The sequence below is a fragment of the Cavia porcellus genome, unplaced genomic scaffold, assembly GCF_034190915.1.
Source record: "Cavia porcellus strain 051 isolate PalLab524CR breed Dunkin Hartley unplaced genomic scaffold, mCavPor4.1 scaffold_31, whole genome shotgun sequence".
Lineage (NCBI taxonomy): Eukaryota > Metazoa > Chordata > Mammalia > Rodentia > Caviidae > Cavia > Cavia porcellus.
Genome location: NW_026947514.1, coordinates 42,467,128 through 42,488,236, shown reverse-complemented (window position 1 = coordinate 42,488,236; position 21,109 = coordinate 42,467,128). Strand labels below are relative to the sequence as shown.

The 21,109-nt window shown below is 40.9% G+C and overlaps 1 protein-coding gene across 2 annotated transcripts in view; it reads right to left on the bottom strand.

The window, feature by feature from the left end:
• The window catches only part of Tmem260 (transmembrane protein 260), a 55,621-nt gene extending 35,353 nt beyond the window's left edge, over positions 1-20,268 (bottom strand). The window contains exons 1-3 of one of the 2 annotated variants that reach the window (XM_023566080.2): positions 20,008-20,268; positions 15,268-15,299; positions 14,405-14,556 (exon numbers count right to left, since the gene is read on the bottom strand). In XM_023566080.2, coding sequence (XP_023421848.1) covers positions 14,405-14,556; positions 15,268-15,299; positions 20,008-20,167 — 344 coding nt within the window. In that variant the 5' untranslated portion in view covers positions 20,168-20,268. The remainder of the gene's footprint in view (positions 1-14,404; positions 14,557-15,267; positions 15,300-20,007) is intronic. The other variant, XM_003472493.5, reaches the window with a different exon arrangement.
• Between the last annotated feature and the right edge of the window lie 841 nt (positions 20,269-21,109).

Below are 21,109 nucleotides of genomic sequence, written 5' to 3'. Positions count from 1 at the left end.
AAAGTAAAACATTTTTAAAAAGGAAAGAAAAAGAAAAGAGATTCAGTACCATCAAGCTTGCTTTTTTTGAGTCTTTGTTGGCAATTTTTATTTTGTTCTTTCCCTTATAAAAGTCAGCAGCTTCCTGTTTCAGAATTCCATACTATCCCACAATCCAATTCAACACACTAAAGCCATTTCTTCTTCCAAATTATTTTCCTTTCATTTGTTCTTTTCAGTTTCTATTCCCACCCCCTGAGACCAATGCTTAACTTGTCTGCTGCTTTCCAACATATTCTGCAATACAGCATAATATTAATTTCCTAAAATACATCTTTTCTGGCTACTCAGCATCAAAAGTGAAGGCCACTTTATCACATGCAGGGTAGATTCTAAATGAGTCGGACTGGGACACTAGGCTTCCAGTAAACTGGATTCCCGCATCCACACATTACCAACTAATCAAATGTGTCACAGTTCCCTAACATGATGTGACTCTGCCCAGTGCCACACCTTTGTCATGTTAAACTCAGGGATGTCCTCCCTGGTCCTATTTATTCAAATATTACTCTTTTCTCAAATTTCTCAATTTCCAGCTTTCTAGCTCATCTCTGGACATCTGTAGTCTTTAACTGTATCAGTTTCCTCTAACTGTATCATTCTGGAAAGTCAGCTTAAGAAGCAAGGCTCTGTCCTCTACTTAAAATATAAAATGATGTCCCTGGCAAGACGGCAGATTCCAGGGCAGGAGAAGTTCCAGTACAAAATGTGTCTGAAGCTTTTTGTCAAAATAAAAATTTTTTAAATAGTTTTTTTTTTCAAATGAAAAAAACTGAGGTCTACAGAGGTGAGGTAATTTTCCCAAGTTCTATGGCAATGAAGAGGCAGAGCAGATGTCCACGTTATTAATAGAGCCATCTAGCATCATGTCAGCTGAAAAGACGGGTGTGTTGATGTCAGTTCAAATAATGCATTCCAGATAAATGATAAATTGCACTTTTACTTGATGAATCATTACTTCCTGAAGTGAAAAGTAGGCTACAATAAGTTTTGCTAATTATTAGAATTATGTTTATTTCTGTATTTTATCAAAACAATACAAATCCACTACAAGCTTAATACTATTCGAAACCTCTGAGTCAAATTTTAGTCTACATGCCAAAAGGAAGATTTCTTAAAGTTTAAAACCACAAATGGTTAACCAAAGAGAATTGAGAAGAAAGTCATGGTACTGTAAATGAATTCTCAGGAGGAAAACTCAAGAGTCACTAAATTACTATTTTAATGTGTTATCACTCTCAGGAAGACATCATGAAGTATTTGAATTATTGACAGTAATTATTGGAATTATGAATTATGTTAACTATCTTTCTAAATATTTCATAAGGCTTTAAAAGGTTGAGTAAGACAAAATTTTAACTTTTAATGATAAAATTTGTCACTGTTACATATGGTTAGGTATGTTAACATTTTATTGTAGACACATAACTGCAAGATCTTCAATCTGAATTTTCTCTATACTATGCCAAAGTCAGGATAGTTTTGTAATAAATAATCTACATATTTTTTCATCTGATTTTCTTCAGTACTAGAGAAATAATTTGAGGCTTCTGAATAAAGTTATAAAAGAGAAGGTAACCAACAGATAATAAGAAACAGTAATGGAAATCAAGCCTGCAATCTCAACCATTTTAGCATCATACTTGCTTGGAGTTTGAGCTAAGCCTTAGGAATTTGGGTTGTAGTTCTAATTTAAGTTCAAGCTATGTAAGCGATGACTGAAAGATAGGGTGAATGTTTGAATTTTAAAAATATTATAGTAAAAGACAAGAATGATGGGATAAGTGCATTCCAATCAAGGTAGAGTATTTTAAGGGGGGATTACAGTGATATGTCTTTTACTGTAATATAGTTTTAAATTTAAACTTTAACTGTATTTTTTGATCACCCCACATTGATTAGTTAAGCATTTGTGTCAGTTTCTGTCAAATGAAAAACAAAACAAACAAAAACACAAACTTACAGTGGATTCTCAACTACTTTACTCACCAAATCTGGCACCCTATGTCTTCTGTATCCTTCTACAAGTCAGAATGATAATGAGAGGTCAACATTTTGAACTGACTCAGAACATCATGGCAGTAATGTTAGCACAACTACAGACACTCACAGAAGGAAATTCCCAGAACTGCTCCAGGAAGTAGCAAGAGGAGGGGATAAGTGTGTTTGAATCAAGGAGGACTCTTCTGAGAGGGATTAATGCCAATGTGTCTTTACTATATATAATAAGTTTTTATAAATTTAGATATTCACTCTACTGATCACGTCTCCTAAACATAGTGGAGCTTTTGTTTCTTATCAGCACAGTATGAGAAGCTGACTTCTATAGAGCCTGGTGAGCACTTGTTACCTGGCTTTTTAATCCTAGCCATCCTGGTGGACGTAAAGTGGGCCTCATGAGCTCTAGAAGCACTTCTCTAATGGCTAGAGATGCTGAGCGACTTCTGTATATCCATCTGCATATCTTACTTGGAGAATGTCTTTCCTGATGCTTTACCCTTCAATCATTTGTCCTCTTCTAGAACTCTAAACTGGCTCCCAACTTCGTCTTAGAATATTTCTTTTCTGCTAAACATAGCCAAACAGTTGCTTGCAACTGGGGCTCTTGCTTGAAGCATGCTGCCTTCCCTCTTTATGGCAATTCCTATCATGTTTTCAAGGGAACCTGTGAGGAAAACGTGAATGTAAACATGGAAGTTACCTTGGTTTTGTGGAAAACATAAGAGAGAAAAAATGCGTCCCAGCACAGGGTCCTATGTGCATCCACACATGAAAGACAGGGTATGAAGCATTTGGAGATCTTATATTCGCCATTTACATTTTCATAAAAAATCTATATAGACTAAGCCTGCCTGCATTTCTTTGATTTCAACAGCATTTTATCAGCCAACCTCTAAATTCCCCTTAAAATAAACAGTTGAAAACACGGCCTTTAAAGTTTGCTTGATGCTGAGATCCAAAATCAACTTTACTATGAAAATGTGTAACATGTCTGAGCTAGTAGACTAGGGAAGGTAGAGGTAATTGGAAATGCCTTTTGTGCAAAAACTCCACAAGCTCAAGAAAAGTATACAGGACGCTTTGTGGGTGACAGCCAATGATGCACAGTGCAGGGCGGAGCCGGGAGCAGCAACACCACCAGGGCAAACCAAGGGCTGCTTGCTGCATCTCCTGCAGCTTGAGTCAAGGTTGGGGAGGACCTAGGTCAGGCGGCACCGGAGGACAAGAGGAAAAGAGTTCAAGTCATGGACGCGGGGCCCGAGGTTGAATAGAGAAGGAACTAACGACAGGAGGGAGCTGAGGGAGGCAACACGAGGGATGGCAAAGCACTGCGGGTCTCAGTTAAGCCAAAGGCTGCTTGAGGCACCAAGGGAATGAGTGAGCTGAGCGCTAAGGTCAGGCGAGGCAGTGAAAGAGGGCTGGAAAAGCCGGGGCCTTGCTACAATTATTAGAGGATGAAATGGGCCACGTAAACTCCCCGGGACTGTTGAAACGAAATATTTGTCCTGCAAAGCCCAGTAGTGGTTAGCACATTGTGCATGAGTACATCCGCCAGCTGAGTGCAAGGGGCGTGCAACCCGGGCCACGACGTCACGTGGGTGCCGACGCAGAACAGGATCCCGAGGCCGGGCCGGCACAGCAGAAAAGGCCAGGATGACCATCTCCTGCGGGCTGTTAAGGTCTTCAACCACTTCCCTGGTGCTATGAGAAGGAAGTCTACTTCACTGCTTATGTCCTACTTCCTAAGCATTTGCTCAGCATACTTCGTTTCACCTCATGGAGACAGAGAAATGACTGCAAAGCCAGCTGGTACCTGGATGACTTTGCTAGGCGCGGTCACTGTCCACTCCAGCACCTTCTGCCCGCCTCTCTCTGCCACACCCGTGACCCAGGCCCCTTCCGCGGACCCCTCCGCCCAAGCTGCCTGCAGTAGTGGGCTGGGTTTGCACTGAGGCCCACTGGCCCCAGGCACACCCTGCGGGATGATTCCGGGCCCCCAACCCCTGCTTTTCCTTGGTTGTCAAGGGAAGCCTCTGCGTCTTCTCTGAATGTCTCCTTTTTTCCCAATAACTCCTTTAAAGCTGATAGCTGCCAATATATCATCCTCAATCTCAGGAAGTCAACTCTCCCAACTCTACACACTTGGGCACGTGCGCTCTAGCTTGGCTTCAGCTGGCAACTGGAATTGGAAAAAGAAGAAATTCTGCTCCCAAAGAAGCACGCCACCGGTTTCAGATGAGGCCCCTGCAGCCGCCTGGGCACACCCCACGGCCCAGGCCCCCGGGCGGCCCTGCCCGGTGTGCTCCGGCAGGCGAAACTCCTCCGGGCCACCCCACCATCACTGCTTCCTCCTGGGGAGCAGCGGCGAGCTGCTGATCCTCCTCCCTCCACCGCTCTCCGGCAACCCGAGGGGACCTCACGATGAGCTGTCTGCCCTTCAGGGCTCAGGATCCAAAACAGACCTGAGCTTGCGCTTTCCATCCCGCAGTCCCCGCCCTCGATGGCCCTTCTGTGCCTCTAAACGCAGCAGAAACTCCTCCGTCCACAGTCAGTTCTTTCCGGGGCTGTGCGCCGTCCCCAGGTGGCTTCGTTTCTTCCCTAATGCACATCAAGCTTCGGCAGCACTGCCTCGCGTGGGTGTCTTTGTATTCTGACTGTTTCCGCAGGCCCAGGGCTCCCCAGGATTGTGATCTGTGCCTCGGGAGCACTACCGCGCCTCTGGCTGACCGTCCTCCTTCTCCACTCGCTGTCGGCGGCGCAGGCCCCTTCCCTGCGCCCAGGATGGCTGCCTCTCTGATCTCATGAGAGTCAGTGGACTGAATGGTAAGGAACACACGGATTTTTCTATATATTTTTAAAATGACCCCACGAGAGATGAGTTTTTAACTGTAACCAAATCAAAACACAATAGATACACTAGATTGGAAGAATTTAAAACCTTCTACACAAGGTATTAAAAAGTCAAGAAAGTTATTTTGGATTCTTGACACCACTAAATAGCTACATTGACACTTTAGTGTATTGTATGTATTTCTAGAAAAATGAACTCTTCTAAACTTAAAAGTTCCCACTTACATATATATTTTTTTTAATTGTAGAAACACTTTAAGTTTTCAATGGGCTCCTAACAGCAGTGGTGTCTAATGATCTCAACTTAAATCTAACCATCTTCAAAGTCCCGTTTGCTGTTTTATTGAGCCAGACATCACTGACCCTCTCGTGTCAGTAAGGCCCCCACATGTCTGAGATAGAGAAGACACCGAGGACTGGGGGCCTAGTGACCTTATGAAAGCTGTCTTGAGGCAAATCTAGTCTCAGACCTACTCAGCGGGAGAAGTAGTGAGCACTGCCTGCAGCCACTCAAGTCTCCTACAGAGAATCCCGGGTGCCAAAGAACCAGGGTCCTTTTTGATGACTGGAACCTTGGCCCCAGTGCGGTCACCTGTCATTCCTATCAATGCAAGGCTGTCCTGTGAGTGATGAGACAGGTCAGTTACAGTCTCTTTTTGGCAATAACTCTAACCAGAATGCATACCCTATAAATTCAGCATACCTGGAAAGGCTGTAACATATATTAAAAACTTTTTATATAAGTAGAATACAAAAGTTTCAGAAATCTTCCTGTATATAACACTATTATTAAGTGAACTGAAAGTTCTAATTTCTTGCTAAGTAATCTTTCTTTTAAAAATAAATGGGTAGGGTGGTGGTACACACTTGTAATCCCAGCCCTCAGGAGGCTGAGGCAGGAGGATCACTGTGAATTCAAAGTCAGCCTGCACCACATAGTGAGATGCTATCTCAAAAACCCAAGTAAATAAATAAATAAATGGAAGGGACATGCAATCCGACATTATTATTTAAATGTAACTTTTAAATGAAATTATGGACCTCAGCCCACAAAACAAGCTATTTTATATTTCTAATAAATGCTAATATACAGATAAGCTATATATCTAAGTACCCCCAAAATAACACAAAGAAAACTACTATCACCTATCAATAGGCCAAGTAAGTGTAAAGATTTTTTTGTATGTTTGCTTTAGACATAGTCTCACTAAGTTGCCCAGTGCAGCCTTCAACTTGTGATTGTCTGGCCTCAGCCTTGCAAAGGACTGGGATTCTGGATGTGTCAGGATGTCTGGTTCATTAAGTGTGACGATAAGTTTTTAAAAAATGAAAATGGTATAATCAAAACACAGTGCTTTTATCTGACAATCCAGGAGCCCTACTTCAATTTCCATGTAATTCTATTAAACAAGCATTCTTGTTATAATTTTTTAAAGCAACTGAAGAACTAGTAACTCTGCTAAAGTAAAATTTTATAATTTGTCCACTCAAATTAAAAGACACAATTATTTCTACTGAAATTGTTAAATTAGTTTAACAATAAGTAGTAAACTGAGAAAAAGATGTCAAATGTCAATGAAGTGGTAAATGAGAACTCCTTACCAGAACTAATACACTGCAATTAGTCTACATTATTTTGACTTAGTACTTTATGATGGATTGGATATGAGGAAAAAAATGAGAAAAAGATTCACAGAGCAACCAAAGCATGTTTTGCTTCAAATGAAATGCATATATTTAGACTCTAACCTGACTTACAGAAATATAAAATCTCATGAGTTCATATAAAAAGATCAGATATTACATTTCAGAACTGCTATAATTTTAATGATGTGACTATTATATTGTAAGAAATAGTCACATATTGATACCAATGCTCAAAATCAAATTTTATATACTGTTAGAAGTGCATACTTAGTTTTAAGATCTCAAAATAAAAGAAAAAAGTGATAATAATTCAATATATCAAATCCATGTCATTATTTCACGTAAGTGTACTATTTTATATATGAAGTATACAGTGTAGTGTGTCTGCAGTGAATAAATCTTCCTTTTGTTTAGGATAACACTAAAAGAATGCAGTTCTCTTTCCAGAAGTCCAGTTTGTATACAATGAAGACAGACATACTATACGAAGAGACCAGTTAAGGATTTTAAACCTTTCTCAGATAATGCAAATGACAGGAACTGTCCACCAGGCAAAGGAAGATCTGCTGCTATGGAGAGTGTGCTAAGATGTGTGAGCATCAGAATTCTCTGGCTAAAACAGAACTGCCTGCTTTGTGGCCCACAAAACCCATGAGACCTAGAGAAGACTCCTACAAAGGTACTGGTGGTACAGCAGTTTTCTCCCTGATAGAACGGTGTTCCTCTGTTGACACAATGGATAAATCAGAAAAGGTTACAATTTATACCACTGACACAGGTTTGCTATTGATGACAAGGTCTATTTTTCTTTCCACTACACGGTATTTGATTTTTATGTGTAGTCACATGTTTGTCTAACCCTCAATCAAAAGGCAAATAACAAAAACCTGCAATTCCTTCTGAGCACACATTGGATGTGCCTCCTCAAATCCATGGAAGTATTTGTCTTCAGAGTTACATACATGCAAAGAGCCCTGCACTACCCTCCGTCTCTACCAAGAGCTCCTTTTTGAGGTGAGTGGACTCGGAGTTGGTTGGTCTCCATGCAGCATATGAATACCAGTATTTAATGAGCTACTGTTAGTGCCAACTCATACTGGCGACCAAAAGGGGCAGCAGCCTGTAGAAAAGGTGTCTGGTGAAATAGGATGCAGTGAACAGCATATCTATCATTCTCTCCTCTCTGCGTTCTTAGCTTTCTGGGTGTCATTCATGAAGCCGATGTAACTGTTCCCTTCTGGATCAATTGCATAATCGCCAGCGAGTACTTAGCTTTCTGGTCTACCTGTGAGTGGTCACTCTGGGAAGGGGGAGGTCAGCTACAGAGCCCTAGGTACTGCTGAAGCTGTTTTTTCAGTGGAGTTCACTCAGCATTGCTTCAGCAAGGGGCGCTGGGCATCTCATATGTGCCAAGTGCTCTGCAGCAGCTGTCGAGAGGGCAGTGGGACCTGAATCGCTGCATCTGCACATTTAGATCTAATGAACATAAATCAGTAATTGAGGTAAAGTTCTATCTCTGGAGCCAATTTTTTAAAAAACATTTCTATCTTTAATAAATTGGTAAATGAGTCCTTTTTCCACACTTCATACAAATTTACTATCACTCCAGATGAAATCCTACCCAGGTTAGTTCTATTTCACAAAAATTGATCAAAAGGAAAACTGTTTCCACCCTGAACTTTCAGCTACATAAATATTAACTACCAGTCCTCTAGTAGGAAAAGTACAAAGTATTATTCCCGATTTAAAACCACTACATGACCCCGGGGGAAGTATTTTTAAAGCCTTCAAAAAGGATAAAAGCACAACTGAAATGGAAGGAACAAGATTATGAATAGCTTTCATAAATGTAATCACCCGATTTAAATTAGAGTTATGATTCATTTAGCAAGTAATAATGATAAAGTTTTTCAAGGTTTAAAATACTTCATTTTATCCTACCCCATCAAATGACACCTAAACTAGGCCACACTGAACTTGTCTACAGGAGTCCTTCTCCGGCTTTACCAAGTTTTCGTGGTATGCCAAAGAACCTGCACGGTGGGAGGCAACAGCTTCTTGAAGGGCAGCCTTGTTTAACCCCCAAATTACGAATTTTAATTGATTTAGGTAGAAATGAGTAAAAACACACAAGCTCTCAGGATGAGCCTGTTTTCAATCTTGACAGTGTATTTTGCACTTAGCAATAAAAGGGAAATCGTTGAAAAGTATACTCCAGCCTCTCAGCCCCAGACATGCTGCTGCAGAGTCTCCTCGCAACTTGTCCTTTTTAACCAGACTTAGGAGATGCTACGAAATTTTACAGTATTAAGAAGTGAAAAGTGTCTAAAGTAAACTTAAAACATCCCAATAACTAACGCCAACAGAATAGTGTGCGGAATTAACTCTACTAGCAATACTAGCCAACTCAACAATATTTAAATGGTCTTACGCAAAGCTATAAAGTGTATCTTAGTATTTTAACACCTTAAGATTGTTTTGTATTTTTATGGCTCTGAAAAGCAGCAAGCTTATATGACTTATGACCTATAATTTTACTTGAAATTTAAAGAAATATATGCATTTATCAGGATAGCCATAATAACTGATGACTAGTTCCAGTGGCAAGATCTCGGCAGGAAACAGATTTAGTAATTTAAATGTTTTATAAGTTTTTGTAATTGAGGAAACTTTTCATAATCTGACATTTGTTAAAACCACTTATTAGAAATTATGCAGCACAGTAGCTGTGGAAATATGAGCTAGCTTCACAATTATCAAGTCAGCCTATGGAGCCCTTCCCTATTGTACGTAGTGCCATAAACCCCACGGCGGCCTATCAGCTAACTGGCAGGCAGGGGGCTGCTCTATTCAAAGTGAGAGATACAAGCTGCAGGGCAAAAACCTGGCAGCTCCCATCTGACCCCACAATCCCCTACTGGTGACAGCTCCAAGCTCCATGGCAAATTAGGCCTTCTCATATTACAATTGGAGAAGACAGATTCCATTAGCAGTATCTGAAATTGAGTGGAGAGCTGCACTGTTATCAGACTTGACTCATAAGCACTGCTATTAATCAGAGCTATGATAGCATTTATATATTTCAAGCTATCTGCTGCCGCTGTGATATTCTGCTACAAAGGGTTGATGGGACTTAGGAAAGTGAACAATAGAGCTTTCTGGGAAAAGCAGAGTAAATCAAGAAAGTCTATGACTTCCGCACATTCTGAAGGGATTGCGGTTTACATAAATTTTCTCCCAATTGGAGATTGAGCTCTTCCTCATCTTACACATGGGATTTAGTTGTCACTCAATGGTAACAGCTGTGAAAAGGTGAAGCGGCCCACCGCTCAGAATATTGCCTTCGCTTTTAAAGCAATTAACCCATGAACAGGAGGATACCTGGTGATATCAAAGGGATTAGGCCAGCCAGTGCATTACTACCATTTCCTTGAGCTAATTCTAACTCTGACTAGCTGTCAGAAAAGACTCTACAGTCTTAAAAGAGTTTTTGCCCTGCTTTTTTCCCTTCAAAACGAAGCGCTGCTATTTGAGCCTAATATGTCCGTCTACTTATAAGAAAATGCAAATGAACCAAGCTCTTAATATGCTTAACCAGTCTAAGTCAATGCAATTTTAATACAAGCACGGGGGAAATATATGATCAATTAACCAGGGATCAAGACAGATATTCTCCTGAATGGAAATTAATGCTCCAGTACTTCCCATTCTTCTCCAACTACAAAAACTTAGCGACTATTTGTTACTTATGCATAGTTACTTCTGAAATTAGGAAGAGCTTCACATTATTCTCTATGGCAATAATCTAAAATACTCTTTGAGCTGGAAAATCCAAATGTCCCTTAAGCAGGAGATTCTGCATTCTCTAAGGTATGGCATTTTAATTTTCTATTCTTTATTGAATGGAATCCTAGCAGAAGCTATAAGAACAGTAGACATGGGCCCAGAATCACATACTTGCTTTCCAAAACTATAATCAAATTAATTCTTAGCAGCAACGTAAGATTTAGAAATATGTAACATGAAAATGACAAAGTCCTGTACAGGACCTATGGACATAAAATAATCTGCCAGGAGATATTTAAGAATGGTTGAAACTGCTAAGTTCTCTGTAGTACACAGGCATAGTTTCAATATACCCATTAATATTTATATATTCTAGGGAACCTACTTGACCTTCAGAGATACGGCTTCTTGCTACACAATGTTAGTGGTATTAGTATTTTTATGCAAGCTTCCAAAAATAGTGCCTTTTAGAAAAAAAAATTGAAAAAATGTTAATTAAATGTTGACTTTATCTTACTTTTAAAAATATACCATATTTTGATTATAAAAACTAAGAGTTTTACTTTCAACACACAAATGTTCAACACACTTTTCTTTTTTCTTGAACTTAGTGGGGATTGAACTCAGGGCTTTTGCATGGAGCTACATTCTCAGCCCGTTTTTGTGGTTTTTTTTTTAGTTTTAGTCAGGGTCTAGCTAAGGTCTAAACTGCCCAGACTGAGCTCAAACTTGCTACCTCTCTGCTTCATCCCGTCCACAGTTCATGTGGCCGCTAGTAGCTGAAAAGGATACGCTGACGCTCAGGCCTGTTAGGAATATAGTCCCTGTTCTGTAACTGCTAAAACAGCTACAACGTGCTCTCATCTGAGAGCATACACAAGTTACCTCTTCTCTGCAATAAAGTATCACCATGCAATGCTGTCATTACACCCCTTCTCTTTCAGTGACTCCAGAGCACATAAAATGTAAGCACGGAGATGCCGGGGGACAGCGACTTCAGGGCTCCTCCCTATTTACTACACTGGCTCTTTTATGTTTTCCGAAGAACAATTCTAAAATTCAAGTATCCAGCAAAAGTAAATGGTGTTCATATTTGTGATTTATATTACTTACAACTTTTTAATTTTATACTAATAGGATTTGTGAAATTCAATAGAATAAAACACTCTAAGTATACTATTAAATTAAAAATCATTTACTTCAAGGGTCTTAAAATATAAAATTCCACTTTCCATAAATCCCTAACTTCATTATATAGCTTAAATATACAGATAGGTACCTGAATTAAACGCATATTATTTCATATAAAAGAAATGTATTAAACTCATCTAACATAATGCATGCTTAAAAATGCCTCTGAAGGAGACAATCCATAAATAAATGCAGAAACTGCCATAATCTTACTATTTTTAATTCAATAAACCACAACGACAAAGCTTTCACAGTGATGTTTTACTCATGCTTTCTAGCTCAGAGGAAAGCAAATAGAAATGAGTCCTTGCCCAGCCATTAGGGAAGATTGACAAAAATACAGTGTTAATGACATCTTATGGCTTTGAAAAGCAAGAGAAAGATGCAAGAAAAGCAAAAATTACATAGTAATTGGAAACAAGGAATAAATTGGTCTTTCAGTCTAAGTCGTGTTTACTGAAAAAAAATGGAGCTTTTAACATCAACACATTTAAACAGAAATTTGCTTTTAAAATACAATCTTTGTTTAAAAGGTATAGAAGGTCTTTATGTCCACCCCAAGAGCTAAACATAGTGAATGCTATGTGAACAATTACCTGAAAAAAAAAAGAAAACCTAAACCTGTTAAAAGATTTAATTTCCTGCACACCAGTCAGCACTAATCCCATGTGTACAGTAATGCTCTCTTAAGTGATGGGCGAAAGAAAGCATTAAACTGTTTCCTGGATCAAACCCTCCGATATTCAGCAGGATGGAATGATGATGTAGTCTCTAAATGAATGATGTCGGGAACTGTCTCCTAAACAGATTCTGGTGAAGGAGTCAACCTGGGAAGGAATGAACTTCCTGTGTGTTAGACTGAGAAAAAGCCATCACTGTAATGGCTGTACAAAAACTGTCCTGCTGCTGGGTTTATGTTCACAGGAGAAAGGTTTCAGGGGTTAAGTTCAGGTCATACGACAAATGAAATTGTAACAAGCCAGCTGACACTGTATAACGTCTTCTTCCACTCAATCAATAGGCTACTGTTAGTCCTATTACCATAGAGATGGCTTCTCCCTTGCAGAGGGGGCCTATTGTTTGACAGAATAGAGCTGCCACTTGAACTAGGTTGTTCCCCAAGGACGTGTACCTTGTCAATTGTACAAAATAATGATGTATTTTCATATTAAAATATATGGAAGAGATAATATTGTTAGATCTCTTTTTGGAAAGAAAGAAACTTTCCCAAAGTAGTCTAGTAGTGAAGCCACTCAAATACCCCATTTAAGAGTATTAGAATTTTGACTTAAAACACATCAGCACGCATAAAAAATTTATAGTTAATCCAGTATATTAAAAGAAAAGGGTCATAGACTAGCTTTCTAAACATCATATGATCAGCATGATAATAAAGCCTGTTTTTAAATGGAGACAACACAAAAGAAAATTATATCAAAGCTGATTCTGAAAAGATTTTTGTATATAATTCTTATAGTGGTTTTCATATGGCACAGCATCACCAATATCTTAAAAAACATGGAAAAGTTTTAGAAAATGAATCACTTCATTTGCTAAAAAGTACATATTTATGTAACATTTAAATACATGTATATGCTATATAAAAGATCTAAAAACCAGATGAACTACTGAAATATGTGTTAAGTCTTTAAATGTCTTGAGAAAACGAACAGTTTACACATTCAATATAGAATGGATTAAGTTCCAAATTTCAACAAAGATATTTATAGAAAAAAAGCTTAACATCTCTGTTAATGGAAATATTTATAAATCTTAATTATATAAGACTTGGAAGAAGTAATTCTAATCAAAATTATCCTAGCCACTTAGAGTATATATGCATAACACTAATCAATCCAGAGGTGTTATTTTGTTTTTCATAAAGATTTGGCTGCCACAGAAAACAAGTAAGATTAAACAAAAATAAACTATATAGATAAAAATTTAGTAAATGATCAACAATTAGACTATTTGAATCTGAAAACTCTCTACAAGTAGATTTAAATATAAACTTTAGAGTTATAATTATGTTAATGTTTACTTCCAGGGAATTTGGAAAGAATTTAGCTGAAAGACAGTATTATGGCTACTACATTATAAATGTTGATCTCCAAGAAATAACATTTGAAATCATGTCTATTTAAATTATACTATATTTACATACAAAAATGATTTGCTTTTTTAAAAATCCAAAAGAGTCCCAAGTTTTTGGAAGAAGTGCTTTATTTTTCCCTTTTCACTGAGCATAATTTGTGCTTTTCATTATCATCCTTCTTGGGGTTGGTTAGACCAAGTTAAAAATAAAGGACACAAAACCATGAAAGACAAAGGAGCTAACCAATAACCTAAACTAATGACCTGATTTTCAAAAGTGAGTGGCTCCAGCACTGAGAAAGCTTTCCATTAGGGAGGTAGGCAGGGCCACCACAGGACAAAGTGAAACCTTAACACACTACATCCCAAATGTCACTTTCTTGGCCAACAACTTCATTTCAAAAAGTATATCACACACTTACATTTAGAGTATTTAGAACATAACAGGTGCAGATTCAGGCCCAATTGATGGGCCGTTGGCTGTAGCAGTGTTGTGAGTAATTAAATGACATTTACCATTTACCAAACGATGAACTTCATACTGTTGGATTAAACTAGCCCATCTGCATCCCCCTAAAATGACAAACTGCATTAGTTCTGCCTAACCAGAGAGACTTCACTCCACCTTACAAAGCAGAACCAACTGTGCAATCATGTGTGGACTCACACGGACCCAGAGGAACAGTATATGCCCACAGTGAAGTCACAGGCCTTAGGGAGCCCCTTGGCAGGTCTCTAGACCCTAAGCAACCACAGCTCCAGTTACTCAAATTTGATTTTAACTCAACTACTGTACCTGAAAACGGTGAAAAACAGTAATGCTGCAGCCACTGCTCCAAAGAAGCCACAGAGAAGATTGACCCGGTAGGCAACAGTCCCAAAAGGCCACAGTGTCATTGCCAGCTTAGCCACTAGTGTGAACAAAGGGTAGCCAGGAGGATGCGCAACCTATGGGAAATCAGCACGTTAGAAGGGTGCATCTGGGCAAGGAGGTACACTGGCTTGAATCCAAAGCAGCCCTCTTTTCAGGAAGTCACAAGTACCCATGACTACAAGTGACAAGTGTACCTCCCTATGGGGACGCTCTTGCACCAATACAAATATGTATCTTTGTTAGTGGATTTGCCAGTGTCCCCTACATGGGGAGTCACCTGGAGAAAAGGCAACATATTTCACTGTCAGCTGGTCCGCAGTTTGTCCTCTGGGTTCACAGTACCAGGATCATTTCAAAGCCAACTGAAAGAAAGCAGGTTCTACAACATTGTCTTGCCTAGAAAGTTGAAAGGACCACACTGCTATTGGATTACTACCATGCTGACAGTCCTAAGGTCTTGCCTAAAGGGATCATGCATGATAATAAAGTTTATTAAATAATAAACTTATTAAAGCTGTAACCCGATTTATTTTATTCTCCACAGCTTAAACAAAATTTGGGGTGATAATAGGCCAGCTACCGTATATATAGTAGAGGCTTTGCCTTACAATTGAGTTTAATTGGATTTAAAACTTAAAGTAAATTGTCACATACTGTACTTATAAGTTACTAAAAACTAGGGTTTGAAAATAAATTAATCTACTTTATTCCATGCTTAATTAAACTTTCTTAATTCCTAACACTGTTAATGAGAGCATTGATTAAACAATAAAACTAATACTTACTCCAAGCTCATGTGCAGCTGTGATCAGCTCCCCTGTGAAAAAATAATGTAAAACCAATAATTACTATTACAGAACGACACTCCTCCCAAGTTTCCAAAATCCAAATGCTTGCATGGGGGTTTTGCATTAATTTGACTGGATCAAACTAAATCTGTAGAGATTTAGCAGCATGAAATAGTCTTAAGAATACTTCCCCCCTTAGGTCTCACTGAACAAACTATCTCTGATCATTTTTAATAACTGGTAGGCGGAAATACAGGTGAACTTGGGTTTTTAAAAAAACACTTGTTTTCCCTCCTAAAAGTCCTCTTCACTTGCTCATATAGAAACACTTTCACACTGCATTAATGTAATGTGCTGTGTTCTCTCAAGGTTTCCAGCTATGAACAAGCACCCTTAGGACACATAAATGCGCCATGTGTCCTTGTCTGCATTAATTAGGTCAGATATCATCAAGCAATTCCCATCTAGGTTCTTTTAATAAACTCTATGATAGCACATTTTCCCAAACAATTGACTCATTACATTCTTTATATATAGGTCCTGTTAGTATTACTAAAAATTATGATGCAGGAATTCAATGCCCATCTGCTAACATTTTAAGTACCCAGAGAACAGGGAGCATTTCTGACTCCTTCCTTTACACTGTAGTGCAGTACAATGTCAGAAATCAGTCAGTTTGGAAGATTTGTTAAAGCAACTACTTAGAAAAGTACTAATTTCCATTTTCCTACCATGCCACATTCAATTCAGACCTTTTCCTGCTCTGGCCTGTACTATAGCAGTCTACTTAGTGGGTAAGGCTTTAGGTTCTCTCTATGCAGAAATTATTTACTACCGCTGCCCTCACGCCCGTCCCCACTGACATGGCTGATCCAGTGCCTACCTAACATCTTGGTGGTTGCACTTCCCTTAGCGAATGAAGTTCAGATTCCTTAGCAAGTCATTCAAGGTCGCTGTCGTAGGCTTGAGTCCCTGACACCTGGGCTACCCAGTGAAACCCCTTGCCCACTGGACCGCTGGGGTGCCCGCCCCCCTTTGCACCTTTCATTACTAGCTTCCTCCTCCCACCCCTGAATGTTTTCCCAGCAACCTCCCCTACATCAAAGTCTGGGTCACCTCCTTTCCTCACACACCTCCATCCCAAGCAGAGCCAATCGCTTCAGTCTCCTCTGTAGGACCCGCCCCACCCATTGACACTCTTATAGATGCCTCCTATTCTGGCTAGTTGTCATCATTCTCCAACCGGGTTTGAAAATATTTTCTCATCCATTCCTGGATCCTGCCAAGGTGACACTGCCTTTCCCTCCTTTGGCCATACACCAAGAGTTTAACTCAAGCAGGGCACAGAGCTTTTGGCGAATGATTGGTTGCTGAAGCCCCATGGCATCCACCTTTTGGTCCTCTACTGAAGAGCACAAGTGGGCCAGCTTCCTGGAAACCAAGGTACCTTTGTATCTTGAGCTCTACTCCCTCACCCCACCCCAGTCATTGCTAGGAACCAAACCAGGCCTCTCACAAGCCAGGCAGGTACTCTACCACTGAGCCACACCCCTGACCTTTTTAGTTTTTGTTGAGCCAGGTCTAAATTGCCTAGGCTGGACATGGAAGTTGCAATCTTCTTGAGTCAGCTTCCTGAGCAGTGGTGTACAGGCACATAACATCACAAAAACTGTTTGCGGCCCAAAATGTGTACAATTCTTCCCTTGGAAACTACTCACAGCAGGATTTTAGTTTTACTCCAGACTGGGTTAGCTCTGTCCTCTGATCCTGACTCTTTAGTTTTTGTTATTCATTCTCATTTAACAAGAAAAAAATAGCTGATTTTCTCTAGCTTAGCTTTACCTCTTAAAAAAATGACACTTGGGGGCTGGAGGTTTAGCTCAGCAGCATAAGCGCCTGACTTGCAAGCAGGCAGTCGTGAGTTCAGTTCGATCCCCGGTACCGATAAAAAGAAAAAGACAAAAAAAAAAAAAAATATGCTTGGGGCTAGGGATTTAGCTCAGCAGCATAAGTGCCTGCCTTGCAAGCAGGCAGTCGCCAGTTCGATCCCTGGTACCAATAAAAATGAAAAAAAAAAAAAAAAGACCCTTTTAACTGCCGGGTGTGGTGGCACAAGCCAATAATCTCAGCACTCAGGAGGCTGAGGCAGGAAGATCATTGCAAATTCCAGGCTGGCCTGGGCTATGTATTAAGTTCAAGGCCATGCTGGACTACATAGTGAGGCCCTGTCTCAAAAAAAAATCAGCAATTCTATAAAAATAAATCTAGAATTTAATAAACTTCCATTAACTCTTATTAAATGTTAAACTTAAGTCCAAATAGAAAAGCTGCCACTACTGAAAACCCATCATGTACCTACTCTGGGATAAAGAGCGAAAGGAAAATAATGCTTCTAAATTGAATGTGAGGAAATGAATACCAAAAGAAAAAAAAGACACCAAACAGCTTCTGGAGTCCTTGTTTTCACCCAACTCTTTACACTAGGGTCTCCTCAAAATCAAGTCCTGCATCACAACTACCTGGTGGTCACTGTGTGGCTTTGTTTTAATGGAAGGTTCCCCAACCATACTCCCAAAACTCTCTGGTCTAATAAGACCTTTTGGCATCAAGGCCCAAGATTTAAGACTCAAAGCTTTGTGGTGTGACATGCAAACAGATTTTAACATTTCCTTTTTAATATTAATTATTTACTACAGTGTCACATAGTAAGTCTGTTTACTACACTATATTTGAAATACACAGTCATACATGTAAACTTAGTAAAGACTAGAATACCACTCCTGCTCTTAAGTGAACTGTGTGTGTCAAGTAGACCAAAAAATAATTTGGCGAGCCACACAATGTGATGGATTTATGAAGTTTAAATTAGGACTAACAGGAAAAAGAATAAATGCTTTATTTTGGTTTGGAGATGGGTTCTGTTTATTGATAGAAAATATATTTCATAAACATTCAAGGAGAATAGTACATTCAATGCATAAACAAAATTATCACAACTATAGTTAAACAAATTTCCATATGTGTTGCCATGTAGTGGGAAAAGTTTATTTATCATCCCCCAAAGTAAACATCAAAAAATTAGAAACAACCACTATTTTGATCAACCTAAACAAACAGATGAGAATTCTTGAAAAGTTTGGTAGCTCAAGGTAAATACATTAACTTTGCTCTTTTGGGGGAAAAAATGCAGTATTAATAAAAATGCGGTAACAACATAAACTTTAAATATCACTATGTGTGTGGTGGTGGATTTAACAAAGAATTTCCTAAATTTCTTTCACAAAGAGTAGAGGTTACAAGATCATGTTCTAACCTTAATCTACTTGGGTTCTTTCCCTGCAAGCCGAGAAAGAACCTTGCTGCAACTGGGACCCAGCTCTAGTTTCCTGGTCTGTAACTGGAAGGTAACACTGCTGCTGGGAGGGATACAACAGTGCCTGTATCGAGTACTTGGAATAGTATCTGATACCCAGTTAAGTGCTCAGTAAATCCTGGAGATCATTCCTCATCCCACTCCCATACTGCAGGCCCAAACAATTCTAAGTAGCTATTTTTTTTTTTAAACAAGAAACAAAACTACCTAACTTGTGAATGCTTCCCAGTGTTAAAACAAACACGAAGGTATTTCCATTATCATATGAATCTTGGAAACATGGTCTCTACTACGCTAATGGAACACAACTCCTATTTGTTCAACAGAACAAGAAAAAGTGAGGGTAATGAAGTGGAAAATGGAACATCAAGGGTCCTCGATGTGGTGGGCAGCGCTGAAGACGGCCCCCAATAATCCCCTACGCTTGCTGTAATCCTCTCCCCCTTGAACTGCGCTGGATTTACTGCCTTCCAGGAATAAAACAGGGCAGTGGCATATCACTTCCAGGATTAGGGCACGAAATGACAGAGGTGTCAGACAGAGGCGCTCTCTTTTTCTCATGACAGAGTCTGCTAGAGTAAGGAGGCCAGCACAGTGAAGAACTGGACTGAGCCGAGAAGCAGGCATTCCCCGAACGCAGCCTGGGAGGACTGCAACCCAGCCACCACCTGGTCTGCGACCTTGCCCTGGACTTGTGACTCACATTAACTGGGAGGTGACAAAGAATACACCGTCTGTTCAGGGCATAGATTCACTGCCTGAAGTTACAGCACCACTGTGACAAAACTAATGGCCACCAGGCATCCCTGGATGATCACTTTAATTTGGCAGTAAAGCAAAACCCCAATCACAACCTGGACCTTCCTTCCAGTCTCAAATACAGAGCAAGTGTGCGGATCATTTCAGTGACCCAGGGCCAAGCTTTTCTTTCTCATAGAAGCAGCACGCTTTAAGATGCACCTGGTCACCACTTTCTTAAAGGTTCTCCTCCAAATATTTTGCCTGGCTGACTAGTCTCCGGGAAGCCTTGCCTGACTCCTGACCCTCCCGCCCCGATCTCGGTTACATTCCGCTTGTCTCCCTAACTCAGCCCCGCGGAGGACACAGCTGCTCCTCCGTTACAGGCGCATCCTCTCCGCCACCATCACGCTCTCCAGGAATGCGGGACTCCACTGGTCTGAAATACACTGAGGGCTGGGTAAAGCTGCGGCCTCGAGAGGGACGGAAGACAAAACCCAGGCCCAGCTGAGCGACCTGGAAGTGGAGAGGCGCCTAAGCCCCTCCGGTGGGTCTGCTGCAGCCGCGCGGCGAAGCCCGAGCCCGCAGACCCAGGATAGCCCGACTCAGCGGCCCGCATACTTTACCCGAGTCTCCCCCCGGCACAGACGGGGGCAGCGTGACGGTAAACACCGCGGCCACGGTGGCGAACACGGCAACGCCATCCCGGAGGCCCCCGGAGCGCCGCAGCCCCGCTGGACCTGGCCGCTCCCGAGCCCGGCTCCGGCCGTCGCCGTGAGGACCCATGGATCTGGCCGGCCGAGGGAGGAGACAGCCGGAGAGAAGACTCCGCACGACGCTGGCTGCCCGGGCGAGAATGGAGCATCTCGGCGCGCCGCCGCGACGACTTCCGGGTGGAGCCCGGCAAGTGGGCCGCACTATTCAGCGCTCGAGCGGGGGTGCGAGCAGGACTCCCACTTGATGTTTGCCTTTGCTCTGCTTGGGTTTCCGTGGAGGCGAACTTTTCCTTGCGTATTATGCGATTGAACGTGAATAATCACAAGAGAAGGATTCCTAAAGAGAGTAACCGTGGGTATAGGGTCACGGACTCTATGGTGATTGCCCCTTCTTTAATAGTAATTTGGTCGATTCTTATAGAGATACACGCTGCCTTGAAAATCATAAGCTAGAAAGAGCTGCTCCTGCCACCTGTGGTGTGGGGTGGAACCGCACAAAACAGCCAAGGAGTTAAATAAGGACTGGTATGGTTACAGTATTTTACCAAGCAAACCATAAATACTACTTGGTATTATGTATTTAAGTAAGAACATCCATAGAGATTGGTTATCTATAATGACTTTTCTCCCATCTTCTAGAGAAAGACTTTTCTCTCCTTTACTCCTACGGCCTGCGTGGAGCCTCAACTGAACGCCCAGGGATGACTCTATCCTAGCTGCCCATTAGTCCTGCACTGTCCCATCTTGGCTGGGAGGGTGGCGGTGCCTGGTTATGGCTTGTGGCTTCTCCTGGCCCCACACTGTGGGCGAGGGGCAAAGGAAGTGAAGAGTTCTACATTATTGCTGAGTAGGGGTGGAAGTGATGCCCACTGACCACCTGGGAAAAGGGGCCTCATTACTGCCCAATCGGATGAGAGTTTTGGCTCCTACCTCAGCCTTCTTTGTTATCAACCTGGGGGGGGGTGTATATTGAGGCATCTGGAGAGAGTGGGTGCCTGGGCTTCCAAGGAGC